Source organism: Mesoplodon densirostris, chromosome 2 (assembly GCF_025265405.1).
Source record: "Mesoplodon densirostris isolate mMesDen1 chromosome 2, mMesDen1 primary haplotype, whole genome shotgun sequence".
NCBI classification, from domain to species: domain Eukaryota; kingdom Metazoa; phylum Chordata; class Mammalia; order Artiodactyla; family Ziphiidae; genus Mesoplodon; species Mesoplodon densirostris.
This window is the reverse complement of record NC_082662.1, coordinates 128146500-128169931: the sequence shown is the minus strand read 5'-3', so window position 1 is coordinate 128169931 and position 23432 is coordinate 128146500. Positions and strand designations below refer to the sequence as shown.

General features: G+C 39.8%; 1 protein-coding gene across 3 annotated transcripts in view; it reads left to right on the top strand.

The window, feature by feature from the left end:
• Positions 1 to 23432, top strand: part of SDCCAG8 (SHH signaling and ciliogenesis regulator SDCCAG8) — a 274761-nt gene that overhangs the window by 185183 nt on the left and 66146 nt on the right. For 2 of the 3 annotated variants that reach the window (XM_060090899.1, XM_060090898.1), the window contains one exon: positions 1329 to 1460. In XM_060090899.1, coding sequence (XP_059946882.1) covers positions 1329 to 1460 — 132 coding nt within the window. Of the gene's footprint in view, positions 1 to 1328; positions 1461 to 23432 lie in introns of those variants that run through there. The other variant, XM_060090900.1, reaches the window with a different exon arrangement.

Genomic DNA, 23432 nt, shown 5'->3' with positions numbered 1-23432 from the left:
TGAAGGAAGGTGAGTCTTAAATGTCTGCAGACAGGGATACTTGTATGTGAAGCAAGCTGATCTGCTCTCAGAATCCCAGAAAGACTTAGAAGGCAGGAGTGGAATATAGGACTGAAGCCAAAGTTGACAGTTCTACCCCCACCCCATGAAGCCAGGTGACTATCCCTCCTCCACCCAGAAAACTAGGAGCTTCCCCTCTGAAGAGATTAAACCAGCAGGCACTGGTGAAAATAGCTGCACTGAAATTAGAATAGAGGAATTAATTAAAAGTCTACATTCTGAAAGGTGAGTACACCACCCTTCTATTTCCAACCAGCTCCTAGACCACTGATGGTTAGGGTTGTACACAACAAGCAGGAAAATGGAGAATCCTTCTTTTGAGAAACTGAATGGCCACAGGGGAAAGAATTACGGATACTGATAATATTGGGAATCTCCCATCAGAAAAGATGGCTTGCCACTCAATCATTCTACACTAAAGCCCACTTGTTTAGGGAAAATAAATGTACACAAATGCTTGTGTAATCATATGATTAGACAACAAGGACCAATATTCATGTAGCTGTTATGACATAAAACGGATACTGATTTAACTACAAACTGAAATATTAATAATTACATTGACAAGCTGGAGGTGGAGTCAGGGGGCAGAGAACCACCATTTTTTTTTTTTTTTTTTGCGGTACGCGAGCCTCTCACTGTTGTGGCCTCTCCCGTTGCGGAGCACAGGCTCCGGACGTGCAGGCTCAGCGGCCATGGCTCACAGGCCCAGCTGCTCCGCGGCATGTGGGATCCTCCCGGACCGGGGCATGAACCCGCATCCCCTGCATCGGCAGGCGGACTCTCAACCACTGCGCCACCAGGGAAGCCCCACCATTTTTAAAAACTGTATGATTTTAATCATGTACCATTAAATTAGCTATGTTAATTAAAAGAAACAACTCTCTGTCAGAAATTAGGCCTGGGGTTGTTCCTGTAACAGCATGGTAGCTGGCCTGTAATAAATACTCACTAAACATTTGGTAAATTAATAGCTGTCTTTTTAAAAACGGGATTTGATTATTATCATTTTTGTCTTGTTCCTTGAAAAAACTCTCTCTGTTGAAGTTGTTATTCCTTTGTCTACCAGTTGAGTTCCTGCAGTGTGTATATCCTTCTACTAGACATTCTGTAATTTCTGAAATATTTTATTTTACATAAAATAATTTTTATTGACACTGTTATGTTTAAGTACAGAGTTCAAGAAAATGATAAGGTTATACAATACAAACATGCTCTGGTAATAAGAACCTTTAACATCTGTCACTTCTCTGTTTACACCTCTCTAGATCTGAAATAGCTCAGCTCAGTCAAGAAAAAAGGTATACATATGACAAACTGGAAAAGTTACAGAGAAGAAATGATGAATTGGAGGAACAGTGTGTCCAGCATGGGAGACTACATGAGATAATGAAGCAAAGGTAATAAAGACTTAATAATCAACTGATGTGCCACATATTGGATGTGTTTGGTTCAAAAACAGAATGGGAATTGCTGTGGAATAAATAGAATTCATGGTTACTATGGTACTCAAGGAACATGCTTAAAATCTAATATTTCTATATATTTATGCTTTCTCAATTGAGGTTGTTCTTATAATACACAGAGAGGAGAACACATTCCCTCTTTACTATTCTCTAAAGACACAGAAGTATTGAGTATTGAGTATTTCTTTTCTTACATCTGTATATTGTTTTAGAGTTCACAAAATTCACCTCACTCATGTTTTCTTACCTTTGTAGGAAAACCCTCTACCTTTAAGGTGCAAGCTGGTAATGTAATATGCAGGAATTTCAAAACTTCTCTTCTAGAAATTAGGTTTTGTATGTATTTTTGTAAGATAAAACATGTAAGGCCTAAGAAGGTTAAATATATTGCTAGAGTCAGAATTTGACTCCAGACCCTTTGGTTCTTCCTAGTGGTGTACTTTGAGCAAGTTACTTAACCTCTCTGAGCATCAGTTTCTTCATCTATATATTGGAGCTAACAATAGCCACTTTGCAGTTTGATATAAAGATCAAATATAATATATGTAAAGCACCTGGCTCATAATAGCCACCTACTAAATGGAATCAATATTTACTCTCTTTTTCTAGATGGAGAAGCTCAAGCTGAGAGATACTAATGTATTTGCTCAAAGTGCCATATTGAGTAAGTTGGTAGGGTTCAAACTTGAATCATGATCTTTTGATTCCAAATTCCTTTCCTTTTTTGTGCAGTATTTTTTTGTGTGTGAAAAACACAGTCCCTTATTGTTTACTATAAATGTGTCATTCCTAATTTCTATACAGTGTTGAATTACCCAGGAAAAAAAAATCTCAGCAATCACATACATAACAGCAGTTAACCTTCCAGGCGAGACAGTTTTCTTGGCATCCATCTCCCCATTTCTATCCCATCCCCAGACACCCCAGGCCTACTCTGTTTCAAAATCAATTGTTCATATAACTGAGGGGAAAAGAAAATATTTAGATACTCCTTTTATCATTATTTTTAAGTTAAAGTAAACATAGAGTCCCTCGGCAGGGGGAGGAGGAATGTTTATAAATTTAATCACTTTCTCTATTGAAGAGAAGAAAGGTACTCAGAAAATGACATCAAAATATTAAAATATGAGTATATTTATAAAGTATTAATCATTCATTTATTTTCTAAGCCAGAGATCAGCAAACTATTTCTTTAAAGGGCCAGAGAGTAAAATATTTTAGGCTTCCTGGGCCATGAGTAGTCTCTGTCACGTAGTCTTTGTTTTGTTTTTGCTTTTTTTGACAACCCTTTAAAAAGACAAAAACCATTCTTAGCTAGAAGGCCAAAAAAATGAGTGAAAAGATTTGGACCTTGGGCTATAATTTGTTCCTGTACTATGCAACCAACTCATCTTTCTAATATTTCTTTTCTTACATCTGTATATTGTTTTAGAGTTCACAAAATTCACCTCACTCATGTTTTCTTACCTGAAACAAACCTGGGAAGTAGTTGTTATTATCATCTTCCTTTCCAGGTGGAGAACTAAGGCTCAGAAAGATAAAGTTGCCAACTGAAGGTCAGATAATAAATTAATTGTTCATTCATTCAACAAATATTTATGGATTGCTACCATGTGTCATGTTTTCCACCACATGCTGGGAATAAAATAGCAAAGTAAATATAATTCCTAGTCTAATGGAGTTTACAGCCTAATAGGGAAGATGGATACTGACAAGAGAATTTCACAAATATCTAATTAATTGCAGTAATGATTAGTTACATGAAAGCGAAATATACTTTGTGGTATAAACACATTTAATAAGGTGATTTACCCTGATCAGAAAAAGTTTCAATGAAAAAAATGGCACTTGAAATGAATCTGTGAGTGGCAATATAGGGATTATTAGTCCTAGGGCAGGAGCTAGCAAATTAAACCCCAGCCCAAGCCCATTTTGTATGGCTCAGAACATATTCATGCTCATTTTTTTACATGTTATCTGTGGCTCCTTTCACCCTACAATGTCAGAGTTGAGCAGGTGAGTCAGAGACTGACCTATTGGCTCATAAAGCCTAAAATATTTACTATCTCGCCCTCTCCTAAAAAAGTTTGCCAGCTCCTCTTCTAGAGAAAAGAAAACTCTTTTCTTTTTCAAAACTCTTTGAAGGTCCTGAGGTAGGACTTTTAAAGAAGGAAAGAAACTGTGTTTAACATAAAGAATAATGGAAAAAATAGCATGTGATGAGGTTGGAGAGGCAGGTGAGGGCTGGATAAAGACAAGGCCTTTAAGTTTCTATTGTAGACCTTTCATTTTATCCTTTTACTAAAAGGAAGATATTAAAAGATTTTTTTAAAAACAAAGGAGAATTATGTGATCAAATTTGCATTTTAAAAAGAGCATTCAAGCTCCAGAGTAGATAATGGATTGGAGCAGAGCCACGGTGTTTACACAAGACCAGTTAGGGAGCTACTAGAGCAGTTAGTCAAGTGGTGATGATGGCTTAGGTTGAACTGATAATAATGATGCTAGAAATAAACAGATTGGTGAAGTATATAGGAGGTGAAATCAACAGCACTTAATGACTGATTGGCTATGTTGGGTAGAGAAGAGTGCATATCCATATTTCTGACATGAGCAATACATACATAGTGGTAGTACTTAGTGAGAATAGTAAATACACAAAATAAGCAGGTTTGTGGTCAAGATGGCCTGGGTTTGGGATAAGACCAAGTGTTAGGTTTTGACCCTGTTGAATTTAATGTTCAAGAGCATTGTACAAATGGGTATCTTGAATAAGCATGGGGACACAAGGGGCTAAGCTCAGGAGTGAGGACTGGGCTGGAGATAGAAATCCCCACTGGCTTACAGAGGATATTAGAAACCTTGGGAGTAAATGTGGTCACCTAGATAAATAAAGTGAGAAGGAAGATGGGCTTACTGAATCCTAAAGAACATCCAAAGTTTTAAAGGTAAGGTAACCTGAGAAATAAGTAGAAACTGAAAAGGCTTGTTATCATGCTTGCCGACAGATGGAAATACTTCAGGAAAGAGGAGGTGATCTACCAGATGCTGCTGAGTGATTAAATAAGATTGAAAACTATCCATTGGACTTAGTGACATGGACAGCACTGGTTATGTTAACAAAAATATTTGTACTGGAAGAGTGGGTACAGAAATCATATAATATGGATTGAAAACTTAGTGTGAGTTGAAAAATTGAAATAGCAAATTTAAACCACTTTTTCATAAGATTTGGGTGCACAGAAAAGAGGGAAGCAAGAGAAAGCAAGAGACAGACCAACCAACTGGTGGTGGGTAGATGTATTGGGAGGGGCATTTTGGAAAAGAGAATTTTTTGAGTTGCAGTAGATGTGAATTTATTAAATTCTGATTGTCAAGATTATTAAAGTTATAAAGTCAGGAAAGTTACATTTTCCAGCTGGTAGTTTGGAACCCCTGGTGTCCACAAAGGCAGACCAGGGAATTCAGGCTAAAGATAGCAATGGTATTTCTTTCTAGTTATATTTTAAAATAAGTATTGATTCATATATTTCTCCCTAGAAAGTAGAACCACGTGAGAACTCCACAGTGTATACAGAGGGAGCAAGCCCTAGAGCTAGTGGAAATGGGCTGAACGCACTCATGTGTTCTCATGTGATTTAGTATTATGTCACCAACCCCCAGAAATCCTGGTTGTTTTTTTGGTTATACACTTTCACATTTTAAAAAATTTCTTATGATAGTGTATTGTTTAAATTATATACATAAAAACCATTGAATGGGGACTTCCCTGGTGGCACAGTGGTTAAGAATCCTCCTGTCAATGCAGGAGACACGGGTTCGATCCCTGGTCCGGGAAGATCCCACATGCTGTGGAGCAACTAAGCCCGTGCGCTACAACTACTGAGCCTGCACTCTAGAGCTCATGAGCACTGAGCCCGTGTACCACAACTACTGAAGCCCGTGTGCCTAGAGCCCGTGCTCAACAACAAGAGAAGCCCACGCACCACAATGAAGAGTAGCCCCGGCTCGCTGCAACTAGAGGAAAGCCCACGAACAGCAACGAAGACCCAACACAGCCAAAAGAAAAAAAAAAAAAATAATAATAATAATAAATAAATAATTTTAAAAAACATTGAATGAAGCTGCTGATTGAAATGTAACAAACTAATTATTAGTTTAGAATTGGTAATTCTTTTATAAACTACCTCACAATGATCTTTACCAAATCTGTAAGCTGTATTTTTCTAATAGAAATTTTATTCCTTGAAAACTAGGGTTAAAAATAAGAAGTAAAGTATTGATTTTTATCTAATTCAACATTAAATTTTGGAGGACTGTTCATTATTTTCCGAGAAGTGCTTGAAAAAATGTAATATTGGCAAATAGAATCCAACAGCATTTAAAAAGAACTACACACCACAGTCAAGTAGGATTTATTCTAAGTATGCAAGGCTGATTCATTATTTGAAAATTAAATGTAATCTATCACATCAATAAGCTAAAAAAGAAAAATCACATGATCACATTAATAGATGCAGAAAAAGCTTTTGACAAAATCCAAACACATTCATGATTTTAAAAAACTCTCAGTAAACTAGAAATAGAGGGAAACTTTCTCAACTTGATAAAGAATATCTTTAAAAAAATCTACAGCTAACATTATACTTAATGGTGAGAAACTCAAAGCTTTCCCCATTGATCAGGTATAAGTCAAGGTTATTCCCTTTTACCCATCCTTTTCAACATCATACTGGAAGTAATGCAATAAGACAAGAAAAGGAAATAAAAGGTCTAAAGACTGGGAGGGAAGAGAAAAAAAAACTTGATTGCAAGATGACATGATCATCTATGTAGAAAATCTGAAAGAATTGATGAAAAATTCTTGGAACTAAAAAGTAATTATGGCAAGGTTGCAAGGTACAAGGTTAATATCTGAAAGTTATTTGCTTTCCTATATAAAAGCAATGAACAAGTGGAATTGAAATTAAAAACAAAATACCACTTACATTGGCCCCCCTAAAATGAAAAATTTGGGTATAAATCTAACAAATATGTACAAGATCTAGATGACGAAAACTATAAAACTCTGATGAATGAAATTAAAGAAGAACTAATAAATAGATATTCAGGTTAATGGATAAGAAGACTCAGTGTCAAAGGAGGTCAAGATGGTGGAGGAGTAGGAGGATGTGGAGTTCACCTCTCCCCACATATGCATCAAGAATACATCTACAGGGCTTCCCTGGTGGCACAGTGGTTGAGAGTCCGCCTGCTGATGCAGGGGACACGGGTTCATGACCCGGTCTGGGAAGATCCCACATGCCATGGAGCAGCTGGGCCCGTGAGCCATGGCCGCTGAGCCTGCGCGTCAGGAGCCTGTGCTCCACAATGGGAGAGGCCACAGCAGTGAGAGGCCTGCGTACTGCAAAAAAAAAAAAAAGAGAAAAGAATACATATACAAATGGAACAAGTCTCACAGAGCACTGGCTGAACACTGGCAGAGGACTTTGGACACCAAAAAGGACAAGAAAGATCCACCATAACCAGGTAGGACGAAAGAAAGAAGGGGGAAAGAAGAGGAGAGGAAGCAGGACGTGAACGGCAGCCCTGGGGTGGAGCTTGAGGAGAGGAGAGGTTCCTGCATCTGGAGAAGCCCCCTCACTGGTGGGGAGATCAGTTGGGACAGAAGGGGAGCTTCGGGGCTATCAGAAGAGAGTGCAGCAACTGTTCTGTGGCAGGCAAGACAGAGTGAGACCTACACAGACGGTTCGTGCCCCAGCCCTGTGTGCCCCAGCCCTAGATGTTTCCCTGGTGAGGATGGGGGCTGCATGCTGAAATGTGGGGTTTGGAGAGCAAACCTGGGTAGAGGACTGCTGTTGGCTATAAGGAGACAGCCTGAGGGGACAGGAACGAGGACATTGCAACAAGGAATGCCTGTGGAGGAAACCCAGACAGCCATAGAAGCAAAGCACCATTGTTAAGTGATGTGTAAGGGGCAGAGCTGCCATTGCAGGCTCTCTCCCCATGTGCCACCCCTGCCTCCCTGGGCACTAGGAAGGGTCCCTGCTGGGGCCAGCCCTCTTGAGCCAGCAACCGGGTGCAAGGAGGGGCCCCTGCCAGGGCTAGCCTCTTGTGCAGGGGGCCGGGCACTAGGAGGGGCCCCCACCAGGGCCGGTTCTATCATGCTGGCAGCCAGGCACTAGGGGGACCTCTCTGGGGCCTGCTCTCTCCTGCCTGTGGCTGGGTGCTAGGAGGCCCCCCTCCCTCCAAGGGCCAGCTCTCTTGTGCCTGCGATGGCTGGCTCCCTCACATGCCTTGTCACCACCGGGGCCAGCTTCCCCACATGCCTCATCAACACTAGGGCTGGCTTGCCCACGCCTGTGGCTGGGTATTAGGAAGAGCCCCCACTGGGGCCGACTCTCTTGTGCCTGCAGCCGCCAGCTCCCCCTCATGCCTGTTGCTGCCAGGGCTCCTGTGACCCCAGCCGCCATGCTGCTGCCACAACCCCTTCTTGCCAGGGTGGACTCCTGTGCTCCAGGGCAGCCTTGACAGCAGACCCCTATGGGTGGCCCACAAGCAGAGGTGGGGCTGAAACCACAACTGAGCCCTAGGGGCCATGCAACTAAGAAAGAAAAGCTGAAACCTCTCCACACAGCTGTGCAAACCATGAATTGACAATGCTGTGGCTGGCTTTGTAAACTCAGTGCCTACAGAACATCTGAAAGAACAGCCAGTGCTCCTGCAACCAAGATGGGCCTAGCTTTCGCAGCTGTAGATTTTGTCGGCACATACACATGGGGGTTGGGCCAGACTAGAGTCAGAGCTGCCACCATAGCACCCATAGTGGGTCCAATCCATGATTACTACAATCCTGGGACCTGACTTCAGTGATCTATGCTGGTGGCCTGGTGAAAACAACGTCTGAGAGACACCAGGGCCAACTGCTGGCATACCCACAGTTAAGGTGGGGCCTAGAGCAGTGCCAGCAACAGTGTAAGAGAGCTCGCACAACAGGTGAAAAGTGACATAACAGAGCACAGCCACAGGTGAACAGGTCCAGAGGAGGAATACTCAGAGGCTTCCCTCCCAGTGGGAGTACTCCAATCCTGCCTACCTCACACTGCAGATCAGAAACACAGCTAAGAAACAGATCTGAGGGCCTCTACTCCAACAACTAGGGAGCAGACCCCATGTCTGACAGGGCAGTGACAACCACAGAGCAAAGGGGAGGCCCTGCTCAATATCCAGTGCTGGCTCTGTTCACCACAACATCAGTCACACCTCCTGTAAAGGGGATAATGGCCAGCATACACTGAGGAAGAGGTGGCAAACATCTATACTAAAAACAACCCTGCACCAAAAAATATTAAACCCATGCAGGCTACATAGGGACATTCCCACATAAAATAGCCCTCCAAGACAGTCTGAGGGTCTGGAATTGGGTAAAAGAACCCCCAGACCATTTAGCCATGAAGGCCAGCAGGGCTTGAGTGCAGGAACTCCATAGGGCTGGGAGAAACAGAGACTAAACCCTTGGATGGCACACACAAGGTCTCACATGCACTGGGACCCAGCACAAAGCAGTACCTCAATAGCAACCTGGGCTACACCTACCTAGGGATCTTAGAGGGTGTCCTGGGGAGGTGAAGGTCGACTATCGCTCACCACGAGGGCAAGAACACTGGTAGCAGAAGCCCCAGGGAATATTGATTGGAGTGAGATCTTCCGGAGGTCCATATTTTGGCACCAAGACCCAGCCCCACCCAACAACCTGTGGCTCCAAAGCTGGAAAACCTCAGGCCAAACAACCACTAAGATAGGAATACAGCCTCACCCATCAGAAGACAGGCTGCCTAAAGTCGTACTGAGCCCACATCCACCTCAAAACACACCCCTTGACATGGCCCTGCCCATCAGAGGGACAAGACCCAGCTGCACCCAGGAGAGGGCAGGCACCAGTCCCTTCCACCAGGAAGGCTGCACAAGCCCCTGGACCAAACTCACCCACCAGGGAGCAGACACCAGAAGCAAGAGAACTACAATCCTGCAGCCTGTGGAAAGGACACCACAAACACAGAAAGTTAGACAAAATGAGATGACAGAGAAATATGTTACAAAAGAAGGAACAAGATAACAACCCACAAGAACAACTAAATGAAGAGGAGATAGGCAATCTACCTGAAAAAGAATTCAGAGTAATGATAGTAACGATGATCCAAAATCTTGGAAAAAGAGTGGAGGGATAGATCAAGAAGATACAAGAAATGTTTAACAAGGAGCCTAGAAGATTTAAAGTTCAAACAAACAGATGAACAATACAATAACAAATGAAAAATGCAATAGAAGGAATCAATAGCAGAATAACTGAGGCAGAAGAATGAATAAGTGAGGTGGAAGACATAGTGGTGGAAATGACTGCCACAGAACAGAATAAAGAAAAAGGAATGAAAAGAAATGAGGACAGTCTCAGAGATCTCCGGGATAATAATAAGCACACCAAAGTTCTCATTATAGGGGTACCAGAAGGAGAAGAGAAAGAGAAAGAACCTGAGAAAATAATTGAAGATATTTTAGCCAGAAACTTCCCTAACATGAGAAAGGAAACACTCACTAAGTCCAGGAAGCACAGAGAATCCCACACTGGATGAACCCAAGGAGGAACATGCCAAGACACATATTAATCAAACTGGCAAAAATTAAAGACAAAGAAAAACTGTTAAAAGCAACAAGGGAAAAGCAACAAATAACATATGATGGAAACCTGATTATTATTATCAGCTGATTTTTCAGCAGAAACTCTGCAGGCCAGAAAGAGAGTGGCATGATATATTTCAAGTGATGAAAGGGAAAAACCTACAACCAAGAATACTCTACCCAGCAAGGCTCTCATTCATATTCGACAGAGAAAACCAAAGCTTTACAGACAAGCAAAAGCTAAGAGAATTCAGCACCATGAAATCAGCTTTACAACAAATGCTAAAGGAACTTTCATAGGCGGGAAAGAGACTAGCAAATTAAAACAACCTTGTACATATATAGACTGCTAAATTAAAACCTCATGGGAATAGCAAACCCAAAAACTACAATAGATACACAAACAAGAAAGAAAAAGCAACCCAAACACAACAGTAAGGATGATCATCAAACCACAAGAGAAGGCAACAAAAGAGTAAGGGAAGAAAAAATAAAACCCAAAACAGTTAAGAAAATGGCAGTAGGAATATACATATTGATAATTACCTTAAATGCAAATGGATTAAATGCTCCATCCAAAAGACATAGACCGGCTGAATGGATATGCTGTCTACAGAGACCGACTTCAGACCTAGGGACACATACAGACTGAAAGTGAGGGGATGGAAAAAGATATTCCATGCAAGTGGAAATCAAAAGAAAGCTGAAGTAGCAATACTCATATCAGACAAAATAGACTTTAAAATAAAGACTGTTGTAAGAGATAAGGAAGGACACTACATAATGTTCAAGGGATCAATCCAAGAAGATATAAAAATTGTAAATTATATGCACCAAACGTAGGAGCACCTCAATTTATAAACCAAATGCTAACATCCATCAAAGGGGAAATTGACAATAACACAATAATAGTGGGGGATTTTAACACCCCACTTACACCAATGGACAGATCATCCAGACAGAAAATTAATAAGGAAACATAAGCCTTAAATGGCACATTAGACCAGATAGACTTAACTGATATCTATAGGACATTCCATCCAAAAGCAGCAGAATACACTTTCTTCTCAAGTACACATGGAACATTCTCTAGGATAGATCACATCTTGGGCCCAAAATCAAGCCTCTGTAAATTTAAGAAAATTGAAATCATATCAAGCATCTTTTCAAACTACAGACTATGAGATTAGAAATCAATTACAGGAAAAAAACTGTAAAAAACACAAACACATGGAGACTAAACAATGTTACTAAATAACCAAAGGATCACTGAAGGAATCAAAGAGGAAATCAAAAAAAATACCTAGAGACAAATGACAATAAAAACACCGCAATCCAAAACCTATGGGATGCAGCGAAAGCAGTTCTAAAAGGGAAGTTTACAGCAATACAATCTTACCTCAGGAAACAAGAAAAATCTCAAGTAAATAACCTAACCTTACACCTAAAGCAACTAGAGATAGAAAAGCAAACAAAACCTAAAGTTAGTAGAAGGAAAGAAATCATAAAGATCACAGCAGAAATAAATGAAATAGAGGTGAAGAAAACAATAGCAAAGATGGATGAAATTAAAAGTTGGTTCTTTGAGAAGATAAACAAAATTGATAAAGCTTTAGCCAGACTAATAAAGAAAAAAAGGGAGAGGACTCAAATCAATAAAATTAGAAATGAAAAAGGATCAGTTACAATGGACACAACAGAAATACAAAGGATCATAAGAGACTACTACAAGCAACTATATGCCAATAAAATGGACAACCAAGAAGAAATGGACAAATTCCTAGAAAGGTATAACCTTCCAAGACTGAACAAGGAAGAAATAGAAAATACAAACAGAGCAATCACATGTACTGAAATTGAAACTGATTAAAAATCTTCCAACAAACAAAAGTCCAGATGGCTTCACAGGTGAATTCTGTCAAACATTTAGAGAAGAGTTAACACCTATCCTTCTCAAACTCTTCCCAAAAATTGCAGAGGGAGGAACACTCCCAAGCTCATTCTACAAGGCCACCATAACCATGATACCAAAACCAGACAAAAATATCACAAAAAAGAAAATTACAGGCCAATATCATTGATAAATATAGATATAAAAATCCTCAACATAATACTAGCAAACCGAATCCAACAACACATTAAAAGGATCATACACCATGATCAAGTGAAATTTATCCCAGGGATGCAAGGATTTTTCAATATCTGCAAATCAATCAATGTGATACACCACATTAACAAACTGAGGAATAAAAACCATATGATCATCTCAATAGATGCAGAAAAAGCTTGTGACAAAATTCAACACCCATTTGTGATAAAAACTCTACAGAAGTTTTTATCATAGGGCATAGAGGGAACCTACTTCAACATAATAAAGGCCATATACAACAAACCCACAGCAAACATCATTCTCGATGGTGAAAAATTGAAAGCATTCCTCTAAGATCAGGAAGAAGACAAGGATGTCCACTCTAGCCATTTTCATTCAACATAGTTTTGGAAGCCCTAGCCATGGCAATCAGAGAAGAAAAAGAGATAAAAGGAATTCAAATTGGAAAAGAAGTAAAACTGTCACTGTTTGCAGATGACATGATACATAGAAAATCCTAAATATGCTACTAGAAAACTATTAGAGCCCATCAGTGAATTTGGTAAATTTGCAGGATACAAAATAAATACACAAATCTCTTGCATTCGTATACACTAACAATGAAAGATAAGAAAGAGAAATTAAGGAAACACTCCCATTTACCATCACATCAAGAAGAATAAAATACCTAAGAATAAACCTACCTAAGAAGGCAAAAGACCTGTACTCAGAAAACTATAAGATACTGATGAAAGAAATCAAAGATGACACAAACAGATGGAGAGCCATACCTTGTTCTTGGATTGGAAGAATCAATATTGTCAAAATGACTATACTACCCAAAATAATCTACAGATTCAATGCAATCCCTATCAAATTACCAATAGCATTTTTCACAATCAGAACAGAAAATGTTACAACTTGTATGGAAACACAAAAGACCCCGTATAGCCAAGGCAATCTTGAGAAAGAAAAACAGAGCTGGAGAAATCAGATTCCCTGACTTCAGACTATACTACAAAGTTACAGTAATCAAAACAGTATTGTACTGGCACAAAAAAACAGAAATATAGATCAATGGAAAAGGATAGAAAGTCTAGAGATAAACCCACATGCCTATGGTCACCTAATCTATGACAAAGGAGGTGAGAATATACAATGGAGAAAAAACAGTCTCTTCAATATGTGGTGCTGGGAAAATTGGACAGCGACCTGTAAAGAATGAAATTAAAATGCTACCTAACACCGTACACAAAAAAAAAACTCAAAATGGATTAAAGATCTAAATGTAGGACTGGATTCTATAAAACTCTTAGAGGAAAACATAGGCAGAACACTCTCTGACATAAATCACAGCAAGAACTTTTTTGATCCACCTCCTAGAGTAATGGAAATAAAAACAAAAATAAACAAATGGGACCTAATTAAACTTAAAAGCTTTTGCACAGCAAAAGAAACCATAAACAAAACAAAAAGACAACCCACAGAATGGGAGAAAATATTTGCAAATGAAGCAACCGACAAGGGATTAATCTACAAAATATACAAACAGCTTCTGCAGCTCTATATGAAAAAAACAAACAACCCAACCCCCAAATTGGGGAGAAGATATAAATAGGCATTTCTCCAAAGAAGACATACAGATGGCCAAGAGGCACATGAAAAGATGCTCAGCATCACTAATTATTAGAGAAATGCAAATCAAAACTACACTGAGGTATCAGCTCGCACCAGTTAGAAAGACCATCATCAAAAAATCTACAAATAATAAATGCTGGAGAGGGTGTGGAGAAAAGGGAACCTTCCTATACTCTTGGTGGGAATGTAAATTGATACAGCCACTATGGAGAAAAGTATGGAGATTCATTTAAAAACTAAAAATAGAGCTACCATATGATGCACCAATCCCGCTCCTGGGCATATATCCAGTGAAAACCATAATTAAAAAGGATACATGCACCCTAATGTTCATTGCAGCACTATTTACAACAGCCAGGATATGGAAGCAGCCTAAATGTCCATTGATGGAGGAATGGATAAAGAATATGTTGTACATATATACAATGGAATATTACTCAGCCATAAAAAATGAAATAATGCCATTTGCAGTGACATGGATGGACCTAGAACTTGTCATACTGAGTGAAGTAAGTCAGACAGAGAAAGACAGATATCATATGATATCACTTACATGTGGAATCTAAAGAAATGGTACAAATGAACTTATCTACAAAACAGAAATAAAGTCACAGATATAGGAAACAAACTCGTGGTTACCACAGGAGAAAGTGGGGAGAGGGATAAATTGGGAGATTGGGATTGACATTTACACACTACTATATATAAAATAGGTAACTAATAAGAACCTACTGAATAGCACAGGGAACTCTCTTCAATACTCTGTAATGACCTATGTGGGAATAGGATCTAAAAAAGAGTGGAGGAAAAAGAAAAAGAAAAAAAAAGAAGACTCAATACCATCAAGATATCAGTTCTTCCCAACCTGATCTGTATATTAATACAAGTGCAATCAAAATCCCAGCAAGGTATTTTGTGGATGCGGACAAACTGCTTCTAAAGTTTCTGTATGGGGGGGGGGGCAAAAGACCCAAAATAGCCAAAACAATTTTAATATATTGAAGAACAACGTTGGAGGACTGGATATTACCTGACTTCCAACTTACTATAAACCTACAGCAATTAAGACAGTGTAGTATTTAAGAAAGAACAAACAAATATATCTATGAAACAGAATAGAGAGCCCAGAAATAGACCCACATAAACATAGTCAACCAACCTTTGACAAAGTGGCAAAGGCAGTACAGTGGCGCAAAGACAGTCCTTTCAAAATATAATGCTGGAACAACTGGACATCCACATAGAGAAAAATGAATGTAGACACAGATCTTACACCTTACATGAGATTAACTCAATATGGATCACAGACCTAAATATAAAACGCAAAATTGTAAAACTCCTAGAAGATAACCTTGATGAACTTGGGAATGGTGATGACCTTTTAGATATATCAAAAGCATGATGCATGAAAGAAATAATTGGTAAGATGGACTTCATTAAAATTCACAACTTCTACTTTGAGAAAGACAATGTCAAGAGAATTAGAAGACAAGCCACATACTAAGAGAAGATATTTGCAAAAGACATATCTGATAAAGGACTGTTACCCAAAATATACAAAGAACACTTAAAGTTCAAGAACAAGAAAACAAACAACCCAATTAAAAAATGGACCAAAGACCTTGACAGATACCAAAGAAGAGATACAGATGGCAAATAAGCATATGAAAAATCCTCCATGTCATATGTCATCAGGGAAATGCAAGTTAAAATGGCAATGAGATACCACTACCCACCTATTTGAATGGCAAAAATCTGTAACACTGACACCACCAAATGCTGATAAGTCTTTGTAGCAAAAGGAACTTGAATTCATTGCTGGTAGGAATGCAAAATGGTACAGTCACTTTGGAAGACAGTTTGTCAGTTTCTTGTAAAACCAAACATACAATCCAGCAGTGGTGCTCCTTGGTATTTACCGAAGGGAGTTTAAAAGTTATGTCCACCACAAAACCTGCACATGGATGTCTACAGCAACTTTATTCATAATTGCCAAGACTTGGAAGAAACCAAGATGCCCTTCAGTAGGTGAATGGATAAATAAAGTGTGGTACATCCAGACAATGGAATATTCTTCAGCACTAAAAGGAAATGAGCTATCAGGTCATGGAAAGACCTGGAGGAAACTCAAATGCATGTTACTAAGTGAAAGAAGCAAATCTGAAAAAAATATATACTGTATGATTTCCAACTATGTGATATTCTCAAAAAGGCAAAAATATGGATACAAGAAAAAGATCAGTGGTTGCCAGGGGTTAGGGGTTGGGTGAATAGGTGGAGCACAGAGGTTTTTTGTAGGGCAGTGAAACTTCTCTGTATGATACTATAAATGGATACATGTCATTATGCATTTGTCCAAACCCATGGAATGTACAACACCAAGAGTGAACCCTAATGTAAACTGTGGACTTTGGATGATTATGATGTGCCAGTGTAGGTTCATCAGTTGTAACAAATGTACCACTCTAGTGGAGGATGTTGCTTAATGGGGGAGGCTATGAACGTGTGGGAAATGTGTATGAGAAGTGTCCGTATCATCCCCTCAGTTTCTCTCTGAATCTTTAATTACTCTAAAAAATAGTCAATAACAAAATGAGGAATCTATAAAAGTAACAGTGGAATTTTACATTAAAAAGTAAGAATTCAAAAAAATATCATGAAGCTCTTTTATATGTTTTTGTTCTATACATGGACTTAATTTCAAATATGCATTTTAGAACACATTTTTTAAAAACGTTATTGGCCAGTTTTGCCTTTTTTCTTACATAATTAATTCAGTAAGAATTTAATTTATGAAATAAATAGCTGTCTTTTGTTACATAGGAAAATTACATTTATTTAGTTTTTTATTTGGAAGTAATTTTAGACTTATAAAAAGATGCAAAAATAATTGAGAGTGCCTATATACCCTTCATCCAGTTGCCAACATTGTCAGCCTCTTACAAAACCACAATACAGTTATCTGACCCAGAAAATTAGTATTGATGCAATACTAGAAACTAATCTCTAGATCCTATGGGGATTTCACCAGTTTTTCCCCTAATATTCTAATTCTGGTCTAAGATCCTATGCTGCATTTAGTTCTCATGTCTCTTTAGTGGTCTTTAGACCCTTAATAATTTCCCTTGAGTGGAGAAACCTGATTTGTGACAGTTCCTCAGTATTTCTCCATTATCCACAAACTTGACACTTAAAAAAATTTTTTTTTTCTATTTCTTTTTTTTTTTTTGGCCACGCCATGCGTCTTGTGGGATCCTAGTTCCCTGATCAGGGATCGAACCGGGGCCCTTGGCAGTGAAAGCATGGAGTCCCAACCACTGGACCTCCAGGGAATTCCCAGAGTTGACAGTTTTGATGAGAACCGCTCGATTTTTTACATAATGGTCCTCAGTGTGGGTTTGTCTGATGTTTCCTCATGATTAGATTGAGGCTGTATATTTGGGGCAGGAATCCCAAGTGTCCTTCTTGGTGCATTGTGTTGAGGGGTACATGCTGTCAATTTGTCCTGTCACTGGCGGTGTGTACTTGGACCACTAGGTCACGGTGGGATCTGCCAGGTCTCTCTGCTCAAGAGAAATTATTAAGTGTCTTATGGAGAGGTACTTAGAGACTTTGCAAATACTCATCATATTTTTTAATAGACTTCGTTTTTTAGAGTAGTTTTAGGTTCAAGAACTTTTAAAATGAATTTTATATTATAATCCTTAAATATATACTTATTTCAAATAAAATGTTTTTACTTAAAATTCCCCTCTTAATCATATTACGTAAAATAATGAAATAATTTAATTTCTAAGGGGTTTCGTAAAACTGTGTATTTCTGTGAAGGGGACTTTTAGAATCAAAATAAATCTGGAGAAGCTGAGGTAGACACAGAGGCAATGTTATGTGTCCTGAGAGTAGAAGAGGGTTGGGACACCAAGCATTGAGCAGGAATTAATCTTGGACTGGAAAGAGTTACTTCATACATTGCTACAGCTGTGGTTGAAAAGAGCATATGAGCTGATGAATGCAGGTTTGTGGATATGGTGCTGGTAAAGTAAGCTGAGGCCTCAATTTGTTTGTTCTATATTTATTAGGCGACTATTTTGTACCAGTCGCTGTACTCGGCCAGGGGATACAAAAATAAGAAGTGTCTTCACCTCTGCCTCATTCCCATGGTTGCAAGCTCCCTCTCTATTTGGACTGGTCAAGGCACTTTGAGCTCAGCGTCCAGAGCAGCTGTGACACCACCTGCCATCTCGGGGGAGGTGCCTTCTGGCTGCTCTGTGCATCCTGAAACCCCAGAGGCAAAAAGGAAGGATGTCCTGGGGGACCAGCCACCCTTGGCAGCCTGGGTAGGAGTTGGTTGCCTGGAGGATTTTTTGTTGTTGTTGTTGTTTTATCTCCTATTCTCTCTGTTTTGCACAAACCAAAAGTCTGTTGATAAACTTTCCCTATTCCTGAGGAAATTTCTTGAGTTGATCATTCCTCATTAAGAAGGGTAATCAAAATATAGACCAAAGCTCCCTGGGTACTGATGGCCAAAAAACTGACCCCAAATTATAGGTCATTTCTGCAGTTCTTATGGGCAGTTTTTAAATCTATTACGTGAATGTTGTAAAAGCACTGAAATTTGGGTTTTATAAGCCAAAACAACTTACTGAGAATGCTAGTGCAGTATTTCACTGGCCTCCACACCTTGCAGAACTCCTGTGATATTGCACAAGCGCCAGTAGTTTAACTTCTGATGATTTGGGGGAAGGACATTTAGTTCATATTGCATTATTAGTGTTGCACTGAGGTCATCTTGGTCTTCAAATGCTGATATTATTAGTTTTAACTATAAAATGCTCTCCCTTTAGCTTCACGGTAATTAATTTCATTTGTTGTGAGTTGTTTTGCTGACCTCCTATAGTGCAATACCACATATTTACATCAGCAGTGTATTATTTTCTCAATAACTATGTTTCAAGTCCTGTATGAATTGTAATTCAGAAGTGAATCATCCAGCATCTCTTTTGCTAAAGCAAATATATGTATAATCCTCACCTCCTATCTGTCCATCACCACCACCAGTTTTCTTTAGAGAGGTACTCCTTTGATGATGAGCTGCTTGGGAACCTGTGTTTCTAAATAACTGACAACATACTCTTAAAAGTTAATTAGTGGGCTTCCCTGGTGGCGCAGTGGTTGAGAGTCCGCCTGCCGATGCAGGGGACACGGGGTCGTGCCCCGGTCCAGGAAGATCCCACATGCCACGGAGCGGCTAAGCCCATGAGCCATGGCCGCTGAGCCTGTGCGTCCGGAGCCTGTGCTCCGCAACGGGAGAGGCCACAACAGTGAGAGACCCGCGTACTGCAAAAAAAAAAAAAAAAAAAAAAAAAAAAAGTAAATAGCATAATTGCTGTGTTATTTTAAATTTATATGCCATTATTTTCTAATATCAAATTGTAGGAACTGGTATATAATCCATATATACTAGGAAAGAAGCTCATTTCCACTCTATTTTGAAATGTTTCTTGGTTATCAGTAGCTTTCATTTTGCTGGACCCATGGATTAGGTAGGCTGCCTCCCCTAAGGGGTCTAAAGACAAACAATCTGAGAGTACTGTGTAGAGGAAAAGAGGAAGCTACAAAAAACAGAAACAGCTTAGAAAACTTGACCCTTTCCCCCAAAATTGTACCAAATATATAAGTCAGTTGGAGTCAGTAAGCAATTTTTTAAAAACTCCAATTATTCTACGTATTATTGGCAAATCCCTAAGAGGACTGGAAGGCATTTTCAATTACATTTTATTGGGAAGACCTGAAATCAGATGGCTTTCCCCCCTCCCAGTAACAGAGGAAGTTCTAGCTTTAGGAGTTAGATTTTGATCTAAGAGTGAATAAGTTATGTAGCTGGAACAAGGCAGACAGTATCATAACTGATAACATGGGAGAAAATTAAATGGGAAATATACCCAACAAAAGAGAATGAGGAAAATGTCAGACATTTTAATATAATTCACACTTATTCCTAGAATAGGCCCAATACCCAGGAAAAGGAAAAAGTCTCCCTTTTCACTTCTTCATCAGATATTTATTGAGTGCTTATTATATATAGCACTGATGTGCTTGGGTAAATCACTGGACAAGCAGACAGCCCTGCCCTTATGGAGCTTACATTCTTTAAACAGCCTTCAGGTTCTGGTTCTATGCTTTTAAGACCTAAAACTGAAAGTAGAGAGACAGTATTGTTGACCTAAAGCAATAAAACAGCCAGTTATTTTACCAGCAAAATAGGTTAATTCGGGAACAGAAAAGAATTGCAATTCAGGACATCTAATCTGTGGCGATCCACAGGCAAGTCCAAATGACAAAGGAGAGGAATGTGCTTTTCTAGAGAAGGACCTGGGCAGGCCTGTTATTAAACAAAGAGTTCACTGGAGGCAACTGGGAATTCAAAGTGTGGCTTTTCATTGGCTGAGTTGTGACAGCCTCTAATTGATTGGGCTGTTGCCTGGCAAGGAGGTTTTTTTTTTTCCTTCCTCTTCCTGGGTAGTAAAGTAGTAACCTTCTACCTGTTGGAGATACAAAGTATGTCTTTTCTTCATGGGTCTGTGATTAACATGGAGTGGTAGGGCCTGAGAGTTACCCTGCTGGCCTCCCAACTCCATTTTTTTTTTTAACATCTTTATTGGAGTATAATTGCTTTACAATATTGTGTCAGTTTCTGCTGTATAACAAAGTGAATCAACTATATGTATACATGTATCCACATATCCCCTCCCTCTTGTGTCTCCTTACCTCCTCTAGGTGGTCACAAAGCACCGAGCTGATCTCCCTGTGCTATGCAGCTGCCTCCCACTAGCCATCTGTTTTACATTTGGTAGTATATATAAGTCCATGCCACTCTCTCACGTCGTCCCAGATTACGCTTCCCCCCTCCCGGTGTCCTCAAGTCCATTCTCTACATCCGCATCTTTATTCCTGTCCTGCCCCTAGGTTCATCAGAACCTTTTTTGTTTGTTTGTTTGTTTTGGATTACATATATATGTGTTAGTATACGGTATTTCTTTTTCTCTTTCTGACTTACTTCACTCTGTGTGACAGACTCTAGGTCCATCCACCTCATTACAAATAACTCAATTTCGTTTCCTTTTATGTCTAATATTCCATTGTATATATGTGCCACATTTTCTTTATCCATTTATCTGTCAGTAGACATTTAGGTTGCTTCCATGTCCTGGCTATTGTAAATAGTGCTGCAGTGAACATTGTGGTACATGTTTCTTTTTGAATTATGGTTTTCTCAGGATATATGCCCAGTGGTGAGATTGCTGGATCATATGGTAGTTCTGTATTTAGTTTTTTAAGGAACCTCCATACTGTTCTCCATAGTGGCTGTATCGATATACATTCCCACCAACAGTGCAAGAGGGTTCCCTTTTCTCCACACCCTCTCCAGCATTTATTGTTTGTAGATTTTTTAATGATGGCCATTCTGACCAGTGTGAGGTGATACCTCATTGTAGTTTTGATTTGCATTAGTCTAATGATTAGTGATGCTGAGCATCCTTTCATGTGTTCGTTGGCAATCTGTATATCTTCTTTGGAGAAATGTCTGTTTAAGTCTTCTGCCCATTTTTGGATTGGGTTGTTTGTTTTCAGCAGAAACTCTGCAAGCCAAAAGGGAGCGGCAGGGCATATTTAAAGTGTTCAAAGTGAAAAACCTACAACCAAGATTACTCTATGCAGCAAGGATCTCATTCAGATTCGACGGAGAAATTAAAACCTTTACAGACAAGCAAAAGTTAAGAGAATTCAGCACCACCAAACCAGCTTTATGACAAATGCGAAAGGAACTTCTCTAGGCAGGAAACACAAGAGAAGGAAAAGACCTGCAAAAACAAACCCAAAACAATTAAGAAAATGGTAATAGGAACATACATATCTATAATTACCTTACATGTAAATGGACTAAATGCTCCAACCAAAAGACATACACTGGCTGAATGGATACAAAAACAAGACCCCCTGGGCTTCCTGGTGGTGCAGTGGTTGAGAATCTGCCTGCTAATGCAGGGGACATGGGTTCGAGCCCTGGTCTGGGAAGATCCCACATGCCGTGGAGCAACTAGGCCTGTGAGCCACAACTACTGAGCCTGCGCGTCTGGAGCCTGTGCTCTGCAACAAGAGAGGCCACGATAGTGAGAGGCCTGCACACCGCGATGAAGAGTGGCCCCTGCTTTCCACAACTAGAGAAAGCCCTCGCACAGGAACGAAGACTCAACACAGCAAAAAAAAAAAAAAAACAAGACCCCTATATATGCTGTCTACAAGAGACCCACTTCAGACCTAGGGATACATACAGACTGAAAGTGAGGGGATGGAAAAAGATACTCCATGCAAATGGAAATCAAAAGAAAGCTGGAGTAGCAATTCTCATATCAGACAAAATAGACTTTATTTATTTATTTATTTATTTATTTGCGGTATGCGGGCCTCTCACTGTTGTGGCCTCCCCCGCTGCGGAGCACAGGCTCCGGACGCGCAGGCTCCGGACGCGCAGGCTCAGCGGCCATGGCTCACGGGCCCAGCCGCTCCGCGGCATATGGGATCCTCCCAGACGGGGGCACGAACCCGTATCCCCTGCATCGGCAGGCGGACTCTCAACCACTTGCGCCACCAGGGAGGCCCAAAAATAGACTTTAAAATAAAGACTATTACAAGAGACAAAGAAGCATACTACATAATGATCAAGGGATCAATCCAAGAAGAAGATATTAACAATTGTAAATATTTATGCACCCAACGTAGGAGCACTTCAATACGTAAGGCATATGCTAACAGCCATAAAATGGGAAATCAACAGTAACACAATAATAGTAGGGGACTTCAACACCCCACTTTCACCAATGGACAGATCATCCAAAATGAAATAAATAAGGAAACACATGCTTTAAATATCAAAAAACCAACACCATTTTATCTTTTTTTCTTTTTTTTTTTTCCATACGCAGGCCTCTCACTGTTGTGGCCTCTCCCGTTGCGGAGCACAGGCTCTGGGCGCGCAGGCTCAGCGGCCATGGCTCACGGGCCTAGCCGCTCCGTGGCATGTGGGATCTTCCCAGGCCGGGGCACGAACCCGTGTCCCCTGTATCGGCAGGCGGACTCTCAACAACTACGCCACCAGGGAAGCCCCCCAACACCATTTTAAATGAGATTTCTTTTTACCAATTTTCACAGTATGTATAGTAGTTAAGAGCATGCACCCTAGAAGGAGGCTCTCTTCCTAGATGTCAGGTCAAGAGCAAATTCCCTAAATGATAAATTTCATCTTCCTTATTTCCTCAGTTTCTCACTTTCATTATCTGAAAAATGCTACCTTATAAGGTTGTGATAATGGCCTAAAATTACCCTTGAAAACTCTTTAAAACAGTGTCTGGTGCAGACTTAGTCTGCAACAAATGTTTCACACTATTATTTATTCAGCATCCTTCATTCAACATACTTACCAACCCCTTAACGTATACTAGGTT